This window comes from Ochotona princeps, chromosome 8 (assembly GCF_030435755.1).
Source record: "Ochotona princeps isolate mOchPri1 chromosome 8, mOchPri1.hap1, whole genome shotgun sequence".
NCBI classification, from domain to species: Eukaryota; Metazoa; Chordata; class Mammalia; order Lagomorpha; family Ochotonidae; genus Ochotona; species Ochotona princeps.
Window position 1 is genome coordinate 64,206,239 of NC_080839.1, and position 21,224 is coordinate 64,227,462.

Here is a 21,224-nt window from a genome sequence, read left to right on the forward strand (position 1 = left end):
AGCTGAGGTGGTTGATTGACTTGTTCTGTCCTCTGTCTTTTCATGGTTAGGGTTCTGAGTCCGGCAGTTCAAATGGGGGGATCCCCAAAGAAACTTGGTCTGAGATGTTCCCAGACCAGATTCTTGTATGTACTAGCAAGCACAGGGCCCAGCACAGTCCATCACCCCGATCAGCTGGTGGTTGCAATTGCTGGGCTGGTGCTGTCTCCAATCCTGTCCTCCACTGGAACCAATGGGTATTGCAGTCCAGCCTGGTTCTGCCCAGCACACACTCAGCCCTCACATAAACCAGTGGGAGCTGCAGCCTAGTCAGAACGACCCACAATAACCCCCACCAGGCCCACCCCCTGCCCTGGTTTGCCAGTATGTGTAGCAGACTTGTCCAGTCTCTGTCCCACATCCCCTTCGGCTCTCATACATGTCAATGGGTATTAAAGCCTAGTTCCATCTAACCAGCTCAACTATGCAGCCCACACAGATGCTGTTGGGTGTCTGTCTACCACCCCAGCCCCTATCCTAGTTTTCATGCCCTCCCTTGGGAGTGGTAACCCAAGAGGGAGGAGCCCACTATTTCCCTCCCAGGCCTCTCCCACTCCCAGATTATGCACTCTCCAGGTAGTTCTGTGGTTTGACTTGACAGAATTAGCCCCCAGTGCCAGCTTCTGCCAGCTGATGCTGTGGCTAAGCTCAAACAACCCTCACCCACTCTAATTTTGTTTATACCTGTAAGATTAATCAGCCTGGCCTGGCTTTTCCCTGATCTAGTCCACATGAGGCCCACAGGTGTTGTAGCTCTACTAGTCTGGTCTGCCTGCATCCCAGCTCACATCCCAGCTCGCATCCCAGCTCACACTCTCCAGTGGGAGTAGCTATGCAAGGTAACTCCCCCTTATTCCCCTAAAGGCTCCGCCCCCTCCCTTCCTGGTTCCCTTGTGTGCTGTGCTCTTGGGCGCTGTGGTCACATCCAGTGCAAGCAACCTCACCTTGGCATTCCGTATTGTGCACTGGTTTTTCTCATGACCTAACCCAACCCAACCCACACTCTGTTCCAGTGCTCGGATTTGCCAGTGGATAACGTGAACTGATTCAGCCTGGTCTGCTCCCGACCCAAGCCAAATGTATGCCAGTGGGAAACTTTCCATGGCCTATTCTGGGCTGTTTCCTTTCATGCTTCTTGTGCTTGCCTGCAGGGTCTGTGTCCTGCCAGAGCAGTTGCCCAGGCTCCTCCATCAGAACCTCTCCCAATGCCCGATTTCGCGTATACCAGGGGGTCCATGAGCCAGTCCTACTCAGTTCACCTCCTGTCCTCGCAGGAACAGTGGCTTTTCCTGATTGGCCTTCAACCCAATCTGATTCTTGCTGTTGGATGTCTCAGCCCAGCCATGGTTTGTCCATAACCACATACAGCTCACACATGGCTCAGTAGGGGTTGAGACCTAGCCTAGTCCATCCCACATCTACCCTGGTCCTCCAGGACACCAGAGGGTGTTGGAGTCTGGCCCTGCTAGGTGCATACAATCCCAGTCCACACTTGTGCCAAGGGAGACTACAACCATATCCATTTCAGAATGCAGCCCTCATTCCAGCCCATGCACCCTTGGTGGGAACCTCAACCCAGCTAGGGTGTCCCTTAGCTCCCCAACTGGGCCTCTTCCCAGCCATAGATCGTGCACATGCCAGTGGTTGCTCTGACTCAGCTTGGCTCAGCCCCTCACCTGTCCCGACCCCTGCCTTAGACTCTGTGGCTTAGCATCCTTGACTCATGCAGACCAGTAGGTGCAAGAGCCTAGCTCAGCAAGCCCTGTGCTCCATCCTGGTTTCTATTTTTACTTATGGGCTAAGGTTTACTCAGTCCTGCCTAGTACACCCCATTCCATTACCAATTCACACATTGGCCAGTCATTGGAGTTACTTTGCCCAGCCTGTCTGATCCCCAGGTCTGGACCACATGTTCACCAGCAAGAGCTATGACTCTCCAGGGGGAATTTCCCAAGTTCCACCACTTGATCCACTCCCAGACCCAGTTCTCATACATGCCAGTGGGTTTTAGGCCAGTTTCTGGCACAGTCTGGCCTTCCACTTGGCCTTGTATGAGCTGGTGAACGTTGCAGTCCAGCTCACCCCACACCCTATTCAGGATGCACTTTCAGGTGCTGCTGCCTTGACCAGTCCAGACTGTTGTCAGTTCCTTAACCTGTGATTGATGGCAAGTTCCTTGGTTGCATCCAGCTTAGTCCATCACCACCCCATCTGTTGAACTAACTCGTGAGGCTAGAATTTCCACAGGGTTTGGCCCACACATCCCCCACAGAATCTACCCCTGGATATGGTTCTCTGGCATGCTGGTTAATGTTGTGGCCCTGCCTAATGTGACCCATCTCCTGACCTACCATCATGTCAGGTAATACGATATGTTCCTGCTGGACAAGACCCAAGTCTTAGGTTTTGCATGGACTGGTGTTTGGTGGTTAGCATTGTTCAGTGATTACAAGTTCTTCAGAGGAAAAGTTACTCTGTTGTTGGGAATCTATAGGATTGATTCACTTCCCAGAAGAACAGTGGGTTCAACGTGGAGCTACATAAGTAGCAATTCAAAGAACCAAACCCCAGAGGTCCCGGCCGGGTGGCCAGTGCACCATTTGGTGCCATGCTGCATCTGCTGGCCCAGGGACAGCTCACCATGTGCACGTGGTGGCTGGAGTCAGGGATCCGAGCATGGAGATGCCTTGACCTGAGACCCCTCAGCAGCCAGAATGCTGCCAGAAGTTTCAGCCCCCAGGCCCAAGGTTGTGCCCCTCCCCAATCCCATCCCCTGCCCAATGATGGTGGCAGGTGGGCCCTGTGCCTGCCCGGGCCCCTGAGACTGCCCCCTCAGTGTACTCACCCCAAAGGGAGCAGCCCCCAGAGCCCAGGCAGGCCTGAGGACAGCTCACCACGTGCACGTGGTAGCTGGAGTCAGGCACAAAAGAATGACTGAACTTTGATATCACATACAAAATGAAATAAGAACAAACTAAAAACCCAAATATAATGCCTAAAACTGTTAAAATTCTAAAAGAAGAGCTTCAGGACATTGGATCTGACAATAAATTCCCTTATAATAATACTAAAACTGTTAAACTTCTAAAACAAGAGGTTCAGGACATTGGATTTGACAAATATTTCCCTTATAATAATACCAAAAGCACAGGCAACAAAATTTTTTTAAAAAATGGATAAATGGGACTGCACCAAACTGAGAAACTTCTGTACATCCAAAGAGGCAATAAAGATAGTAAGAAAGGCAATAAAGGGAAAGGATGAGTGTACATCTGGTAGAATGCTGGTATCCAGAATACATAAAGAACTTCTGTAACTCGGGTACCGGTGCGGTGACCTAGCAGCTAAAGTCCTTGCCTTGATTGTGCCAGGATCCCATATGGGCACTGGTTCTAATCCCGGCAGCTCCACTTCCCATCCGGATTCCTGCTTGTGACCTGGGAAAGCAGCTGAGAACGGCCTAAAGCCTTGGGACCCTGCACCTGTGTGGGAGACCCAGAAGAGGTTCCTGGTTCCCAGCATCAGATTGGCGCGTACCAGCCCGTTGCGGCTCACTTGGGGAGTGAAACATCGGATGGAAGATCTTCCCCTCTATCTCTCCTCCTCTCTGTATATCCGGCTTTCCAATAATAATAAATCTTTAAAAAAATAAAAAAATAAAATATCCTTTTAAAAAAATCTGTAACTCAGGGGATGTGGACAGAGACTGGACAAGTCTGCTACACATACTGGCAAACCAGGGCAGGGAGTGGGCCTGGTGGGGGTTATTGTGGGTCGTTCTGACTAGGCTGCAGCTCCCACTGGTTTATGTGAGGGCTGAGTGTGTGCTGGGCAGAACCAGGCTGGACTGCAATACCCATTGGTTCCAGTGGAGGACAGGATTGGAGACAGCACCAGCCCAGCAATTGCAACCACCAGCTGATCGGGGTGATGGACTGTGCTGGGCCCTGTGCTTGCTAGTACATACAAGAATCTGGTCTGGGAACATCTCAGACCAAGTTTCTTTGGGGATCCCCCCATTTGAACTGCCGGACTCAGAACCCTAACCATGAAAAGACAGAGGACAGAACAAGTCAATCAACCACCTCAGCTATATGTTGGCAGTGATAAGCTGAGCAAACGGAGACTCTATGATGGACTATGTGAATCAATGGATTTCTCAACGACCTCATCGTGCTTGGAATGATGAGAGTGGCAGCAATTCATAACTGGTGAACTATCAAAACCACTTGAGGGCCCGGCGGCGTGGCCTAGCGGCTAAAGTCCTCGCCTTGAAAGCCCCGGGATCCCATATGGGCGCCGGTTCTAATCCCGGCAGCTCCACTTCCCATCCACCTCCCTGCTTGTGGCCTGGGAAAGCAGTCGAGGACGGCCCAAAGCCTTGGGACCCTGCACCTGCGTGGGAGACCCGGAAGAGGTTCCTGGTTCCCGGCATCGGATCGGCGCGCACCGGCCCGTTGCGGCTCACTTGGGGAGTGAATCATCGGACGGAAGATCTTCCTCTCTGTCTCTCCTCCTCTCTGTATATCTGGCTGTAATAAAATGAATAAATCTTTAAACAAAAAAAAAAAAAAAAAAAACCACTTGAGCAGGACCCTCGGCGCATGCCCCACATCAGGGACCTGGGATGGGTGGGAGACTGGGTGGGGCTTCTCGCTTAAAATCCCCCTTTACCTCAGATATATGAAGGAAACAATATGGAACTAATTGTCTTACCCATCTTCCTGCAGTGCTTGAACATTTTTACCCTAATTATGTCAAGATTGTCAAAGAAATAAATAATAATTTTTAAAAATTCTGTAACTCAACAATAACAAAAATGATCCAACCTAAAAACATGCAAAGAATTTAAACACATTTCTCTAAAAATGATACACAAATGGCCAATAAGCATGTAAGACGCAAAACATCTAATTATCAGAAAAATGCAAATCAAAATCACTATGAGATAGCACCTCACCCCCATCAAAACAACACCCACCAGCAAAACAACAGAATGTATTAAGTGTTGGCAAGGCGCCCAGAAGTTGGAACACTGATGCGCTGTCTTGGGGACTACTACTATAGCTATTGCGGGAAAACAGTATAGCATTACCAATGACCCAGCAACCCCAAAGGAATCCAAAGTGGGATTGTGATGTGAAATGAGCATTGCTGTGTTCAGGGCAGTATCTTTGAGGTAGGTCTGCCCTCACAGATGATGAACCAATAAAATGTGGCACATACACACAGGATGTAATGTTCTGCAGCCTTAAATAAGGTGACCTGTCACATGCTTCAGCTTAGGTGAATCTCAAAGAGGTAATGCCACATCACGAAGGACAAATGTGAGTCCTGCAAAGTTACTTTTGAAAGCATCTGAAATTCCAGGAGCAGGGAGGGGAGAGGGAATTGAAGAGCTGCATGGCTGCAAGATGATTGAGGTGAACACCTTACACTTAAAGATGGTAAAGAGAGTACTCTAATCTTTTACCATTTTTTAAACCATAATAAAGAAAAAAAAAAAAAAGGACTTGAACCTGAGTGTTGCATTCTTGGTAATGGAGTAACCTTTTGAGTTTCTCCTTTCTGTAAAAGTGAAGAAGTGGAGTGCCCCCAGCCAGCCCAGGCTTGCCTGCTGTAACTCGCTGATGAGCTTGTTTTTATCTTCGATCAGCCCCGCGCACTGCACCTGCTGAGTGTTGAGCACTTCCCACAGGTCCTGGGGAATTCTCTTCTGCTTGCCCTCCTCCCACTTGGACATAATCTCATCGAATTTGTCTTGGCTGGTCTTTACTTCATTCTCCAGCTTCTCAATTCTGCAAATACAAACACAACAGTCAGGCCAGCCCAGCTCCAGGTGAGTGGGCAACTTCTCTGGAGTCCACAAGACAGGGCAAACAGCAGGCAGCGGCCTCAACACACCTGCCCCAACCAAACGACTCACGGAAGAATCTTCTGTTAGCTTCATAACTGTAAGAATGCCAAGAAACACTTCACAGGCTTACACACACACACAGACACACACACATACACACACCAAGAGTCAACCAGTCTCATTCTTCTGCTGGTGACACATGAGAGCCACAGGCTCTTGGTCCTTGGAGTTCACAAGCTGTGCTCAAGTCCTGACCTTGCTGCTGACTGCCAATCACAGACAAGTTGCTGACCCTCTTGCCTCCCTCCCTTCCTCTGTAATATGGGGGAGGAAGCAACGAACACAATGGAGGGTGGGACAAGATGGAAGGAATAGTGAGATGGGAGCCCCTCCTGAGAATAACCAATAGACATAGACCAGAGACTTTGCTGCAATCTGTCACACAAGAGTGCAAACCCCCTGAGGGGCAGGAGGCACACACATCCTGTGATGTTCTCCATCCTCCCCCTTCTGTCCCCTACCATGCCTGTTACATTAGGGCAGGTAGTGCACACCAGATTCTAACGAACTCTTATCTTTTCAAGAAATGTGAAACCACTGTTGTCTTCCTTTTCTTCCTTTTTTTTCTTCTCTCTTTTTCTTCTCTAATTTATTTGAAAAGCAGGGACACAGACAGAGATCTTTCATCTATTGGTTCATTTCCCAAATAACTGCAAGACTGGGCTGGGCCAGGCCAAGACCAGGAGCCATGAATTCTACCTGAGTTTTCCACCTGGATGTAGGGGCCCAAGCACTTGGGTGATCTTCCACAACTTTCCCAGGCACATTAGCAGGGAGTTAGTTTGCATCAGAACAGTTGGAACTTGAACCAGCACTCCTAAGGGATGCTGGCATTGCAGCCGGTGGTTTAAACCACTGTGCCACAATACCAGCTCCAGGCTGTGTTTGTAAAACACACTGAACTTGCAATTCTTCTCCCTAGGGTCTTCTACTTTCCCTCAGTGTCTGTAGGATGAAATCTGACCTTAGTAGGATGTTCAGGGACTTTCACAAGTTCACCCTGCTAAGCATCAGCTATTTCAGTTACTACTGCAACCCAGATAGGCAGCAGGCAGTTCTGAAATTAAAGTCACTGATGACAGATGGCTAGAGTTGGCTTCCTCTGACCTTCTCTCCTTCTAGGCACACGCTGCTACCACGGTTCCTACTGCTGTGATGTCTGTGGCTCCAGCCACTCTGGCCAATTTAAAGCCAGGACTGTCCAAAACCACCTCAGCCTCACTTCTGTTCTTCCTCAGCTCCCAACCCCACCCTACACACACACACACACACCATTTCCTCTCATCCAGAAGAACATCATGTGATCTCAAGATTCTGCTCAAGTGTTGCCTCCATCTAAAACACCCTCTCTGCGACTCTGCAAACTCCTACTCACCTCTTGCAGCCCAACGCCAAATGGAAAATTTGCTGTAATCCCAGCAAAGAGAATTCAAGGCCTCCTCATGCATGTTTCCACAACTCTTGACACATGCCTTTATGTTTTTAAGATTTATCTACTTACTTATTTGAAAGATAGAATATATAGAGAAAACAAGATCTTCCATCTGCTGATTCACTCCCCACATGGCTGCAACAGCCAGGACTGGGCCAGACTGAAGCAAGGAGCCAGGAACATTATCCTGGTCTCCAATATGGGTGGCAAGGACCCAAGCATTTACCTGTCCTCTGCTGCCTTTCCAGGTACATTAGTAGACCATTATATTGGAAATAGAGCAGCCAGGATCCAATATGGAATGTCAGTATTACAAGTGGCAGCATAATTGGCTGTGCCACAACGCCAGCCCCCTCCCTTTATTTTACCATGAATTATGGCTGAATGTTCCTGTATCTATCACAGAGGCTGCATTTCCCTCCTTTTGTTGCTACACAGTTTGGCACATATCAGCAACATAATGCTGCAGGAAAGGAAGAAGGGATGCAAAAAAGGATAATGAGGAAGAGGGAGGATTGCTCAGGAATAGGAAGGAGATTCGACGAAGTTGAATAAAGTCACTTCTAAGACTGGAGAGGACCCTGAGGCCCACAGAGATGACCTTCACGCCCACCAGGCTGCAACCTGTGGTTCCTTACCTCTGACGCTTTATCTCTTCCTCTTCCACCCTCCTGTGGATCTCTCTGTTGTCTACAGCCACCTGGACATTTGTCACCAGCTCAGTGCCACACAATAGCAGCTTGGCCAATTTCTGAAAACAGGTAAGAACTGTAAATGTTTCAATGCCTTGCCAAGAATCTAGAAAGTCAGACACATTTTTTTTTACAACGCTGTAGCTCCAGTGTCCCAGTAAACAGAACTCAATAGCGGGCCCAGCGGCGTGGCCTAGCAGCTAAAGTCTTCTCCTTGAACATGCCAGGATCCCATATGGCCGCCAGTTCTAATCCCAGCAGCTCCACTTCCCATCCAGCTCCCTGCTTGTGGCCTGGGTAAGCAGTCGAGGACAGACCAAAGCTTTGGGACCCTCCACCTGCGTGGGAGACCCAGAAGAGGTTCCTGGTTCCCGGCATTGGATTGGCGCAGCACCGGCCCGTTGCGGCTCACTTGGGGAGTGAAACATCGGATGGAAGATCTTCCCCTCTGTCTCTCCTCCTCTCTGTATATCTGGCTTTCCAATAAAAAAAAAAAAAAAAAAAAAAAGAACTCAATAGCTACCTTAAGGCTTGTAATGGCAGCATCTACTGGGCATTGTTGTTGGTAATGTTACTTCTGACAATCAAACAGCAGTCGGCCATCCTCCACATACTGCAGCCCACTCTCCTTAGCAGTGATCAGCCAACCACAACCGAGGCATGTGCTGCCAGAACATCTCAGTACCTTCCCTGACAAGTGTCCATGTGACGGACATAGCCAGAGTCCTCTATAGAAATCTGATAGGGACATGAGGCCGATCAAGGTGGTGGTCCTACAATGCTCATGTCTCCCTGTCCCCACACTGCTTAGGAACAAAGCCCTTGAATTCAAGTTAGGCTTGGTACATTGCCCAGCCTCTCTTACAGCTAGAATAAGGACTGATCAGTACATGTGAGCAGCAGAGATGTGCACGGCCCTGAGTGATGTCTTTAAGGGAAGAGGCGACTTCTCCACTGTCCTGGCTCTTCCTTTCTCATAGGCTGCCATGTGGACCTGAGGAACAATGTGATGACAGATGAAGGAATTTCTTCCAGATTTCCCATGTGGGTGACAGGGACCCAAGCACTTAAGCCATCCTAATTTTTCCCAGGTGCATTAGCAGGGAGCTGGATGGGAAATGGAACAGCTGCGTATTGAACACACACACTATGGGATGTGACAGTGCAAGTGGGTGGTTGAACCTTTTATGCCACAACACAGCCCTACATAGGATCTTGTACCATAACTAGCTGCACCACCCTGTAGCACAGCGAGCTCAGGGTCTGACCCCCAGCTGACTATCTGCTTCAAAAAGGAAGCAAGTAGGAGGAAAGGAGGGAAGAAAGGAAAGGAGGAAAGCCAAGACAATCTGGAGAACAGAATTGAAGGCTTATCCGATTCAGACACCAAGCCCTGCCATAAAGCTGCAGTAACTGAACTAATGTGGAACTGGAACAAAGGCAGTCAGAATGAATAATGGAACAGACCAAAGAACCCAGAAACAAACTCACATACACAATCATCTGATTTACAACAAAAACACACTTCAACGCAGGGAGTGAAGAGTAAGCTTTACAAGAAACACAGCGAGGGTTGCTTAAAACTCTACATGGAGGGGCCACAGGTGTTGTGGCGTAACACCCATATGGGTAGGGTTTGCTCCATGTTTGATACAGCTCCACGCTAACGGCCTGAGAAAAACAGCAGAAGATAGACCAAGTTCTTGGGCCTTTGCACCCATGTGGGAGATCTGAATGAAGCTGCTGGCTCCTGGCTTCAGCCTGGCCCAACCCAGCTATTGAGGCCATCTGGGCAGTGAAACAGCAGATGGAAGAGCTCTTTCTCTCTGTTTTTTTTTTTCCTCTCTCTCTCTCTCCAACTCTTTCAAATAAATAATCTTAAAAACTTTATGCAGATAATAACGATAATTGAGTAAAAAACTTAACCTAACACCACACACAAAAATCCACATAACAGACCCAATGTTAATGGCAGAATAAATCTTCTGGAAGGAAATATAGGTCAACATCCTTCATAAACTTTAAATAGACAAAGATTTCACAGAAGACAATTCTTTAAATGACTGACAAAGTACAGAGTCCAGGACAAGGATTAGTCTGATAAGGTCTAGGGTAGAACCAGTAGGTGGCTCCAGAGGGAAGCAGCATTTTTTTGTTATAGATTTCTCCATGATGTCAATGTTTTTCATTACTCAGGCCCTGGGTGAGAAGAATCTTGAAAATCTGCTTTAAACAACACTATTTGTTTGGTTTTGTTCTCAGCAAAGAGTGTTCAGAATGAACTGAGTATCAGTATGAGGAGACTTTAGAAAGCTTATGGGAAATGGGAATTAAAAGATACTGATCTAGATGCAAAAATTGTTTGCAGTCCATGCAAACATGCATCTTCAAAAAGCAGATAGAAAAGGCAGATTAATATGAAAAAAAACTATGCATGAATTCCAATATTTTGGGTGTCAAAATAAACTTCTTTGTTAAGTTCTTTTTCTACAAACTTTCAGACACAACCTCAGGTTTTTTCAAGACCCTAAGATTCTTTCATCAAACACAGAAATGTTCTGAGATTACTGGCCACTAGATGAAGCTAGCTGAGCACAAGCAGGTGACATGAATCATCTACGATGCAGCAGACCTGAGAACCCGCACCAGTCCAATATTCTCTTCATCAGAATCAAACAGCTTACTACTGACACAACATCATGCAAACACCCCACATTCCTAGGTTCTAGCAAAATACTTCAGCAACCGCAATCCTTTTATCCCACTCAAAAACATTTATGCAGAAATAAGTGTATATAATATATATTTGTATATAATATATATGTTTACTTTTATTTGAAAGATAGAATTACAGAGAGAGAAAGAAAGAAAGACCTTCCACCTGCTAGTTCCCTCCCCAAATGGCCACAACAGCTGGGCTAGGCCAGGAGCCAGGAATTCTCTCCAGGTCTCCCATGTGGGTACAGGGTCCCAAGGACTTCGGCTTTCCCCTGCTGCTTTCCCATGCCATTAGCCGGGAGCTGGATTGGAAGTGGATCACCCAGGATACAAACCAGGACCCATATGAAATGCCAGTGCTGCATCATCTATGCCATGGTACCAGTCCCTATTTTTGCAAACTTTTAGAAAGATTTTGTGCTTTATTTGAAAACCAGAGTTATAGAAAAGGAGGAAAAGATAGATTCACTGGTTCTTGCCCCAAATTGCTGCAACACCCAGAACTGGGCAAGAATGACACGAGGAGTCTTGGAACTCTCTCTCTCTCTCTCTCTCTGGGTTTCCCACGTGAGTGGCAGGGACACAAGGTCTTGGACCTTCCACTGCTTTCCCAGGTGCATTAACAAGGAGCTGGTTCAGAAGTGGAGCAGCTGAGACTTGAACTGGCATTCACATGGGATGCCAGTGTCACAGATTGCAGTTTAACTGCTGTGTCATGATACCAGTCCCAATATCTATCTCTCTATCTCTATTTCTCTCTTTCTCTCTCTCTCTCTGTCTCTCACATTCATTTTTTTGAAAGCCCATTTTAATGCTGTGGGACTTGGCTCAAATCCTAGTTCTTCTACACAGCCTTTTCTCCCAGTCTGGCTTGATGTAACTCAGTATAACCTTCTAGTGCCTGCCTCTCATTTAGCACGGATTAAATGCCACATTCCGCCAGTGCTGGCTGGCTGGCTGGAACTGTGGTTTATCCTTTCTGCATACTTGGTTCCAAGTCTTTTACTTAATATCCCAAGAGCCCTGTCATTGTCACCTAAGAGTGATCAGCAATTGTGCTTGGGCTAGTTACTGGGCGCAAGCTCTGCAGCACCCTGTGCAGAGGTGACACTCTCCCTAGGGACACACACACACACACACACACACACACACCCCACAACAGTCATCCAAGGCAGAAAAGTATCTAAAACGAAACAACTGGTACTTCTGCAGGGATTCAGACCAGGCTAAGGGTCTTCAGGAGCTGCAAGCGGGCGTGACAGAAAGGCGTAAAGAATGGGGACAGCTTCCCAGGGTCAGGAGAGGACAGAGAAGGAGGTGGGGACCTGTCCATTCCAAATGACCCGACACCTGGTTCAGATGATCTAATGCCTGAAGCAGAGGGTGAACAAAGGCCCCTTGGGGTGGGGGAACTCAGGAATCAGTTCAACCACAGTAGAAGACATGAATTAGGTGACCATTGGGAGAACTGATCAGAATGGTAAGATGGTAACACAGACTAGCACAGGTCTTGAATGGCAAGCTAAAGTCTCTGGGTTTTATCCTACGAAGAGTGAACCACCATTAAAAGTGCACTACCAGGGGCCTGGCACAATGGCTCAATAGCTAAATCCCTCACCTTACAACCCATGGAATCTCATATGAGCACCAGTTCATGTCCTGGCTGCTCCAACTGGGATGATACTCTGCTGGCTCTGTCTTCAGACCAGAGAGGGTATACCTAAGAAGCCGTTGAACTTGACTGGACAATAAGATGCTGGACTCTATGTTTGGTATACGCTTGCAATGGGGGAATCTCAACTGAACTTGAGCTGTGGTTATGCAACAAGGTGGAGGAATCCACCATGGTGGGAGGGTTTGGGGAGGAGTGGGAGAACCCAAGTATCTATGTAACTGTGTCACATAATACAATGTAATTAATGAAGTTAAATAATAAATAATTAAAAAAAAGTGCACTACCAGGGGCCTGGCACAATGGCTCAATAGCTAAATCCCTCACCTTACAACCCATGGAATCTCTTATGAGCACCAGTTCATGTCCTGGCTGCTCCATTTCTGATCAGCTCCTTAATTGTACCATGGAAAGCAGTACAGGCTGGCCCAAAGCCTTGGGAACCTACACTCAGATGGGAAATCTGAAAGAAGCTCCTGGTTCCTGGCTTAGGATCGGCTTAGCTCCAACCATTGTGATCATTTGGAGAGTGAGCCAGAAGATGGAAGATCTTGTCTCTCCTCTATAAATATTATCTGCCTTTCCAATAAAATAAATCTTTTTTAAAAAAAGATAACATAAATATAAGAAACAATAATGTCAGCTTCACTAGGCTCAGGGTCCAACCCAGGCATGCCTGGGTACAGGGACAAGGAGGGCTCCGTGTGAGAGCCATGACACCACACTCAGCTCCCTGGTCCGTTATTAGGGACGGGGCCCACAGGTCAGCAGCTCATACCAGTCTGCTTTCTTCTTTCTGTTTGTAGCTCTTGCTCTGCTCCTCCTCGCTCTCCTTCTTGCCATCTATGTATTCGCCAAGTGCTTCCCTGCAATGGAGAAGAAACAGAGTGCCACAGTTACACCGCCCAGCACTGCAATGCTGCAGGCAGAGGGTTCCAGGGGTTCCAGAGCTCCTGTGGGGAGCCACGCAGTTGGGTCAGATGGTATGGGTGTGTGATGAGCACCACTCCTCGGTTAGCAAGGCTACGAGGAATTTCTGGCTGCATGGCAAGGCCCGGCAGAATGTCTCTGGTCACCTCATTGCTGCCTCACCCCGTTGTATGGACACTGAATCACCTCTCTGATGTTTCATAGAATTCTCCTGAGGGTGTTGTTGTTGTTGTTTTTCTGCTAAAGTGAAGTGATTCCTGTAACTGGTATAACACCTCAAATTGATCAATCATGTTATGATAAAAACATCTTTAGCAACGTAAGGCAATGACACACAGCTAAAAGTATACAATAGTACAATTGAGCCCACAATGTCTCCAAACATCCTGTTATGTGCCCACTTTTGTCCTGAAGTTTGCCCTAACATAAGTAATGTTTTCCTTAAGAAATGGCTTGATAATATCTTGGAACAGATGGCAATCATGAACGTACACAGAGTTTGTTTACCATGCACCTTGAACTGTTACAACACATGATATCACGCATTTTGGTTTCTCACCTCAGAAAGCAAAAAGTATAACTTCTAAAGGGAAACAAATGTGAAACCCCCCAAAATGCTTAAAATCTCAACCTTATACTGGCACTTATATTTAGGGAAAGAAAACAGTTTATAAAACTTGTTTCTTATACTGGCACTCATATTTAGGGAAAGAAAACAGTTTATAAAGATAAAAGGAAGTTTCTTGTAAAGGCCCTCTGTAGATTGGCTGAGTTGCCTTGATCCCTTTCACTGCCCTTTAACAAAAAAACAAAAAAAAAAACAATTAAATCAACACGAAGAACAAAAAACAATTGAATCTTTTAATTCTGTATTCTTAATATTTTAAGAAATATTAGTTTGTGTATAGTGAAAATTGATTTTGAATATAAGTAAACCATTTGTCACTATGTAACCGCATGTGCTGCCAACCCTGAAATTCCTGGCTTCAGCCAGGTGACTGTAGCTTTGAATGAGTAATGGTTTATTGAAAATGTTTTCTTTAAAGTAAAATAATATTTTTTAGGATTGTTTCTGTATTCTCTTAACCATGAAGTAAAAATGAAACAATTGGATGTTGTGCAAAAGCTTGTGATGATTTGTGTATAATAAAGAAGGCAACTTTTCTGAGTTGTCCATTATGAGCATCATGCCGTAATGGTCCATGCCTCCTCTGCCTCTGCAATTCAAGGCTAATATATCAGAAATTAAGAACACAGTAGAGCAAATTAAAAGTACCTAATTGGAAGATATTTCCTGTCATCAGGGGGAAGCAAACAAAAAGCTGGAAACTGAGCTGGATCAGGCCAAAAAAAGTATTCAAGAATTGAAAGACACTATTAAGAAGCCTAATATAAGAGTTACGGGAGTCCCAGAAGGTGCAGAAAGAGAAGCTGAGTTTGCAAATGTATTTAATGAAATAATAAAGGAAAATTTCCCTAATCTAGAGAAAGAATTGGGAAACAAGATCCAGGAGGGGCACAGAACTCCCAACAGTCCTGATCAAAAGCGATCTTCGCCAAGACACATGATCATCAAGCTCTCTTCAATCGAACATAAGGAAAAGATCCTGAAATGTGCACATGAAAAAAAATCAGTTGACATATAAAGGAATGCCAATTAAACTCACAGATCTCTCATAGGAAAATCTACAGGCAAGAAGAGAATGGAGTGACATATTTCAGATTCTAAAAGAAAAAAATTGTCAGCCTAGGATAACATATCCAGCAAAGCTTTCTTTTGTCTTTGAAAATGAAATAAAATTCTTCCACAGTCAAGAAAAGTTCAAAGAATTCACCTCTTCCAAACCTGCCTTACAAATGATACTTCAAGATGTTCTCTTGACAGAGAAGAGGAATAGCACCCAACAAAACCAAAGGCAAATGGGAAGAACATCCCAGTAAAATCACAACAGAAGAGTAAACCAATGAACAACCCATTCCTAACATAACAGGACCAAAGTACCACCCATACATATTAAATTCTGAATGTAAATGGCTTAAGCTCAATCAAACGTCATAGATTAGTAGACTGGATTAAAAAACAAAATCCATCTATTTATTGTATAGAAGAGACACACTTCACCAACAAAAACCAGCAGAAACTGTATCACATGGGTTTTGACGTTTTCTGTTAGTTTCATCTCTTCAAAACACTTTCTTCTGACTAAATCATTCAATGACTCATAGATCATACAGCAGCATCATTTTCTTCAAGAAGGTTCTTCATTTTCATTTATTCAGCTACACATTAGTCATTTAGTAGTAGCATGTTATTTAACTTCATGGGGTTGTTAATTTCTTTTTTCTTCCTGATGTTGATTTTGTTTTGTGGCTCTTCATTTAAGGGGATGTATAGTAGCTGTGTAATGGAGACTGTCATATCTAGTAACATGTTATTTACCTTCATAGCATTGTAAATTTCTATTTTTCTATTGTTGATTTTGTAATAAGACTTTTCATTTGAGAGGATGTACAGTAGCTGTGAAATGGAGACTAACATCCAGATGTGAGGATACAATGTAGTATGCATTTCTACTTCCAGACAAAGATGGACTCACAATGAAATTGGTTACTATATCTTGACAATAGGATGCTGGACTCTCTGCAATTGTCCATGCCCGCAATGATGGACATATGACTGTGTACGAAGAACTATACCAGGAACTAGGGGTGGGGGGAATTGGGGCTGGGATAAGGGAAATACCAGAAGCCTATGGAACTGTATCAAAAAATGATAATAATAATAATAATAATAATAATAATAATAATAAAATGTAAAAAAAAGTCAAGGAATAGGACCTGGCACAGCATCCTAGGGGTAAAGGCCTCGCCTTACACATGCCTAGATCTCATATGTGCACCGATTCGTACCCCAGAAACCCTGCTTTCCATCCAGCTCCCCATTTGTGGTCTGGGAAAGCAGAAAAGGATGGCCCAAAGCCTTGGGACCCTGCACCCGCGCAGGAAACCCAGAAAAAGCTCCTGGGTCCTGGCTTCAGATTAACTCAGCTCCAGCCATTGCGGTCACTTGGGGAGTGAACCAATTAAATAGAAGATTATTCTCTCTGTCTCTCCTTCTCTCTGTAAATCTGACTTTCCAAATAAAAATAAATAAATTGGACATCAGACAGTAGCCTGGTGGCTGGGGTCCTCACCCTGCATGCACCGGGTTCCCATGTGGGTACCAGTTCACATCCCCACAGCCCTACTTCCCATCCAGCTCCCTGCTTGTGGCCTGAGACAGCAGTGGAGGACGGGCCTGGGCTTTGGGACCCTGCACCCATGTGGGAGTTCCAGAAGAGGCTCCTGGCTTCATATTAGCTCAGCTCCAGACATTGCAGCCACTTGGGGAATGAACCAGTGGATGAAAGATCTTCCTCTCTGTTCCTCTCTGTCTCTTGTCTTCTCTGTGTCTCTGACTTTCCAATGGAGGTGAATAAATCTTTTAATAAATAAACAAATAAATCTTTAACAATTTTTTTTCATTATAAAAAAGTCAAGGAATAAACTGGTAAAGGATATGTGATGAAATCTTATAGTCCATAAACTAAATAAAACTCCTTAAAATCAATGCTATACAGAGCAGAGAAAGAGAAATACCAAAGAGAATACGTGGCAAGAACAGGAGATTTATAACAGAAATCCAAATGGCAGACAGACACTGTGAAATACCAACAGCTTCACACATGTCTTGTGTGGTATCATTATTCTTCTATCATTCTAGAAGATATGTTACAGGTGGCTAATATCAGAGATGGGCATGAGGGAACTTCATGAACAGCACATCCCTGCCTCACACCCCTCTCCTCCTGATTCCTGTATACTTCAGGGAGAGGCTCCCAGCACCGCCAAAGAGAAAACCAAGCCATCCTGGAACACAAGCTCCTCTTATCTCACTCCTTCTGACTTCTAACTTCCATCTCCACACCCGCTGATCAAAGTCCAGCTCAGCCCTGCACAATATGACACACTTTTCAGATAAAGTTACCAGCCCCCACTCAAGCTTTTTTTTTAAGATTTATGTATTTAATTGAAATGCAAAGTGACAGAGAGAAGGTGGAAGAAAAGACAGGGTTATCTGCAAACCACTGCTTTACTCAGTTATGCCAGGAACCAAATCTGGGTCTCCGCACATGGCTGGGTGACAGGTACCCAGACACTTGGGCCAACTTCTGCTACCTTTCCAGGTGCATTATTAGTAGGGAGCTAGGTTGGAATCAAAACCACTGGGACTCAAACAGGACCTCCAATATGCGATGCTGGTATTGCAAGTCTCTTAACCCACTGTATCACAAGGCCAGCCCGTGTGTGTGTGTGTATTATTATTATTATTTTTTTTTTTTTATGATACAGTTCCATAGGCTCTGGGACTGCCTCTCCCCCTCCCTAAGTTCCTTCCCCACCTACTGATTTCTCCCCTAGTATTACAATGAGTAGTCCTTCATGAACAAGTCCATCATTCCACTACTAAAGTGTTCTCCGACATTGTAGGTATGGACAATGTCAGAGTCAGCGTCCTACTGTCAGGATATATTCAACAGTTTCACCGGGATTGCACCTTCAGTCTGCATGCAGGGATGCATACTGCAGTATGTATATTTATTTTATTTTATCTGAAAGATAGTTTCAGAGAGAAGGAGAGACAGAAAAGTCTTCCATCTGCTGGTTCACATTCCTCAAATGACCATAACAATCAGTCCAAAGTCAGGAGCCAGGAGCTTCTTCCAGGTCTCCCACGTGGGTGCAGGGTCCCATGGCATTAGGCCATCTTCTGCTACTTTCCCAGGCCACAAGCAGGGAGCTGGATCAGAAGTGGAGCAGCTGGAACACAAACCAGTGCCTATATGAACATCAGCATCGCAGGTGGAGGCTCTTAGCTTACTATGCCTCAGCATTTGGCCCTGAAACCCTTTTACATTTCCTTCTCTACTCTTACTGAACATGCCCTCTGCTTTAAGAAGACACATTGCTGCACATCGTTCAGGGCTTTGGACATTGTGAGACAGTGTTCTCATCCCCACTCAGATGCACTCAGGTGCTTGACTTCACACTTAGACCATGCATGACTCACCACCTCTATCTGACCCCTTCCAACCACTTCCTACAGCAAAGTCAGAGCTTCCTGAAGAAAAGAAACAAAGAAACAAAGACAAGCCAATGAAGCCCAGATCTGCTACTAACTTTTATTATCTAGGTTAAACATTGTTTATTTATTTGAACAGAAAGCCAGAATGAAAGAGAGAGATGGAAAGACAGGGAGACAGAGATCTTCCATTGGCTAGTTCACTTTCCATATTAGCAGGGAGCTGGAAGGGAAGTGGAGCAGTTAGGACTTGAACTGGCGCCCATATGAGATACTGGAGCCACAGGCAATGGCTTTATCTGCTATGCCACAGAGTTGGCCCCTGCTTCTATTTTCTTTTTTTAAATGTTACTGGAATAGCTATGTAAACAAAGATTAAAAAAACACTGTCGGGCCTGGCGTGGTAGCCTAGAGGCTTGGGTCCCTGCCTTGCACGCACCAGGATCCCATGTGGGCGTCAGTTCTAATCCCGGCGGCCCCAGAGGAGCTTCCTCTGTCTCTCCTCCTCTCTGTATATCTGACTTTTCAATAAAAATAAATTAAAACAAAACAAAAAAACACTGTCCACCCTTCCTCCTAGGTCATTATTATCGTCCATGTTTGACTGCTGAGTTCAATGGCTCACCACAGCCCCTCGGTCACCTGTTTGCCACCAGCCTATTTTGGCTGCTTCACCCCAATCTCTTTTGTCATATTTTCCTTGTCAATCAGCTCCCACATGCTGCGTTTCCTTGCAAGCTGGCTTTCAGATCTTTTCTCCATCTTAGCCCTAGCCCCAACTGTAATTTAATTCATTCTCATAATCTTAAATCAGCCATAATGCTGCACACCCTCTGCCCAGGGTGTCTGAGATTCAAACCCACAGTCGATTGCCTAACATCTCAATGTTAACATCTTACAAAATCCAACTTGATTTCCCAGGTGCTAAGCCCAAGTCTTGTCTTCCATCTCCTCCTCACTACCCCACCCACCACTGCCTTCACAAGTGCCACACGGACACCGGTTCATGTCCTGGCTGCTCCACTTTCCTTCCAGCTCCCTGCTTGTGGTCTGGGAAAGAAGCAGAGGATGCCCCAAAAGGCTTGAGGCCCTGCACCCAAGTAGGAGACTCAGAAGAAATTCCTGGTTTTATATCGGCTCAGCTCCTGTCATTGTGACCACTGGGGAGTGAACCAGTGGACAGAACTTTCTCTTTTTCTCTGTAAATCTGCCAGATAGATAGATAGATATATAGAACCTTTAAAAAAAAAAAAAAACAAGGGCTGGCCTTGTGATACGGTGGGTAAGTGGCTTGCAGCACCAGCATCCCATATTGTTTGAGTCCCAACTGTTCTAATTCTGACCCTGTCTTTCCAATAAAAAATAAACACTTTTTTAAAGTGCTTGACACTACAGAATGCACAGCACCAAGGGGAAACATTAAGGTCTCTTGTCGGAATGAGACCAGGGGCTACAGCAAATGAAGCCCTGCTGTAGGAAGCTGACTGGAACATGGGGACCAGGCATAACACAGAATCTGCACCTTCTGCTCATGTTCACAAACTGATCTAAAAAAAGTATGTTAACTTGTCTAAGAGCAAGGAGACCAATTTGTACTCCATGTGTCAGCAGTCAGTGTGTGGAGTCTGGCATAGCCCTCCTTAGCTTACTTCCTGAAGACCCCCTGGGGGCTGTGTGGTTCCTGTTTCCACAACGCTGATGTCCCCAAAGTCCTTGGCTCCCACAGAGCCACAGGTGACAGCAGTCACCAGCTGACGTGGAACCTCTCACTTGCCACTAACCACCAGCAGACCGGAAGAGCAGTCACCATCCTACCGGGCAAACGGGAACTCAGGGGCACCCTGAGGTACCCCTCCCCCCAGTAAGTCCTACTAGTAGCTGTGAAGGTGCACGCCAGAGGCAAGGTTTAACAGAAGCCTCAGCCGAGGTCCACGAGACACGCACCTGTGGAAGAAGGAAAACCAGGACACTGAGCGCTGACCCCAGACCCTTGCGTATAGACTACGCCTGCGCCAAGGGGCAAAAGCCTTTGACTGTACAACAACGCTCTGCTTGACCCTCCTGCGAAGCAATGTTTCCCAACTCCTCACAAAATAAGTCCCGCCCACACTCCTGGGCAACCGGCTGCGGTTCCCCCAATTCTGCACCTAGGCTTCTCGGGCTCCGCCCCCACGTCCTCGTCCTCCGCTCCAAGCACAAAGCCCGCCCAAATCCCCGCTCACCGACGCCGTGCTTCCAGGCGCGCTGCGATGCGGAGACGCCGAGCCTGGATCCGCTCCTGCGGGTTATCAGAATATACGGAGGGCCCAAGAATCGGTGTGGTGACATGTTCGTCTGGATTCTGCTCCAGGACCCCAAGGGACGCTGCCGGATTCATGGCAGGGGCCTCTCGCCCCCAGGTAGCCCGGGCCAGACCACCACCCGGTTGCTAGAAACAAACTGTCGCTAAGGGAAAACAGTCACCTGACCCGCAGCGCGAGTGGCTGCGTGCGCAGCCCTTCTGAACCCACCGGTGACTCTCCTGAACAGGATACTTCACCTCATCTCACGCTAGTGCTCTGTTCCTCTTCTGCAGCTTGTACCAGTAGGGTTCTGATCCCCCCCAAGGCCTGCCCTTGACCTGAGTGCCACGCTGTGACTTTGTGGCTGACTGACCCCTTATTAGCTCATTCATTCTTCCCACACCAGATGAATAGTCCTAA

At 46.3% G+C, this 21,224-nt stretch overlaps 1 protein-coding gene across 1 annotated transcript in view; it reads right to left on the bottom strand.

Annotated features, from left to right (window-relative positions):
* DRC1 (dynein regulatory complex subunit 1) overlaps positions 1-20,938 on the bottom strand; it is a 42,931-nt gene extending 21,993 nt beyond the window's left edge. The window contains exons 1-4 of the mRNA XM_004582653.3: positions 20,745-20,938; positions 13,249-13,336; positions 8,027-8,139; positions 5,654-5,837 (exon numbers count right to left, since the gene is read on the bottom strand). Of these exons, the coding sequence (XP_004582710.2) occupies positions 5,654-5,837; positions 8,027-8,139; positions 13,249-13,336; positions 20,745-20,899 (540 nt within the window). The 5' untranslated portion in view covers positions 20,900-20,938. The remainder of the gene's footprint in view (positions 1-5,653; positions 5,838-8,026; positions 8,140-13,248; positions 13,337-20,744) is intronic.
* Between the last annotated feature and the right edge of the window lie 286 nt (positions 20,939-21,224).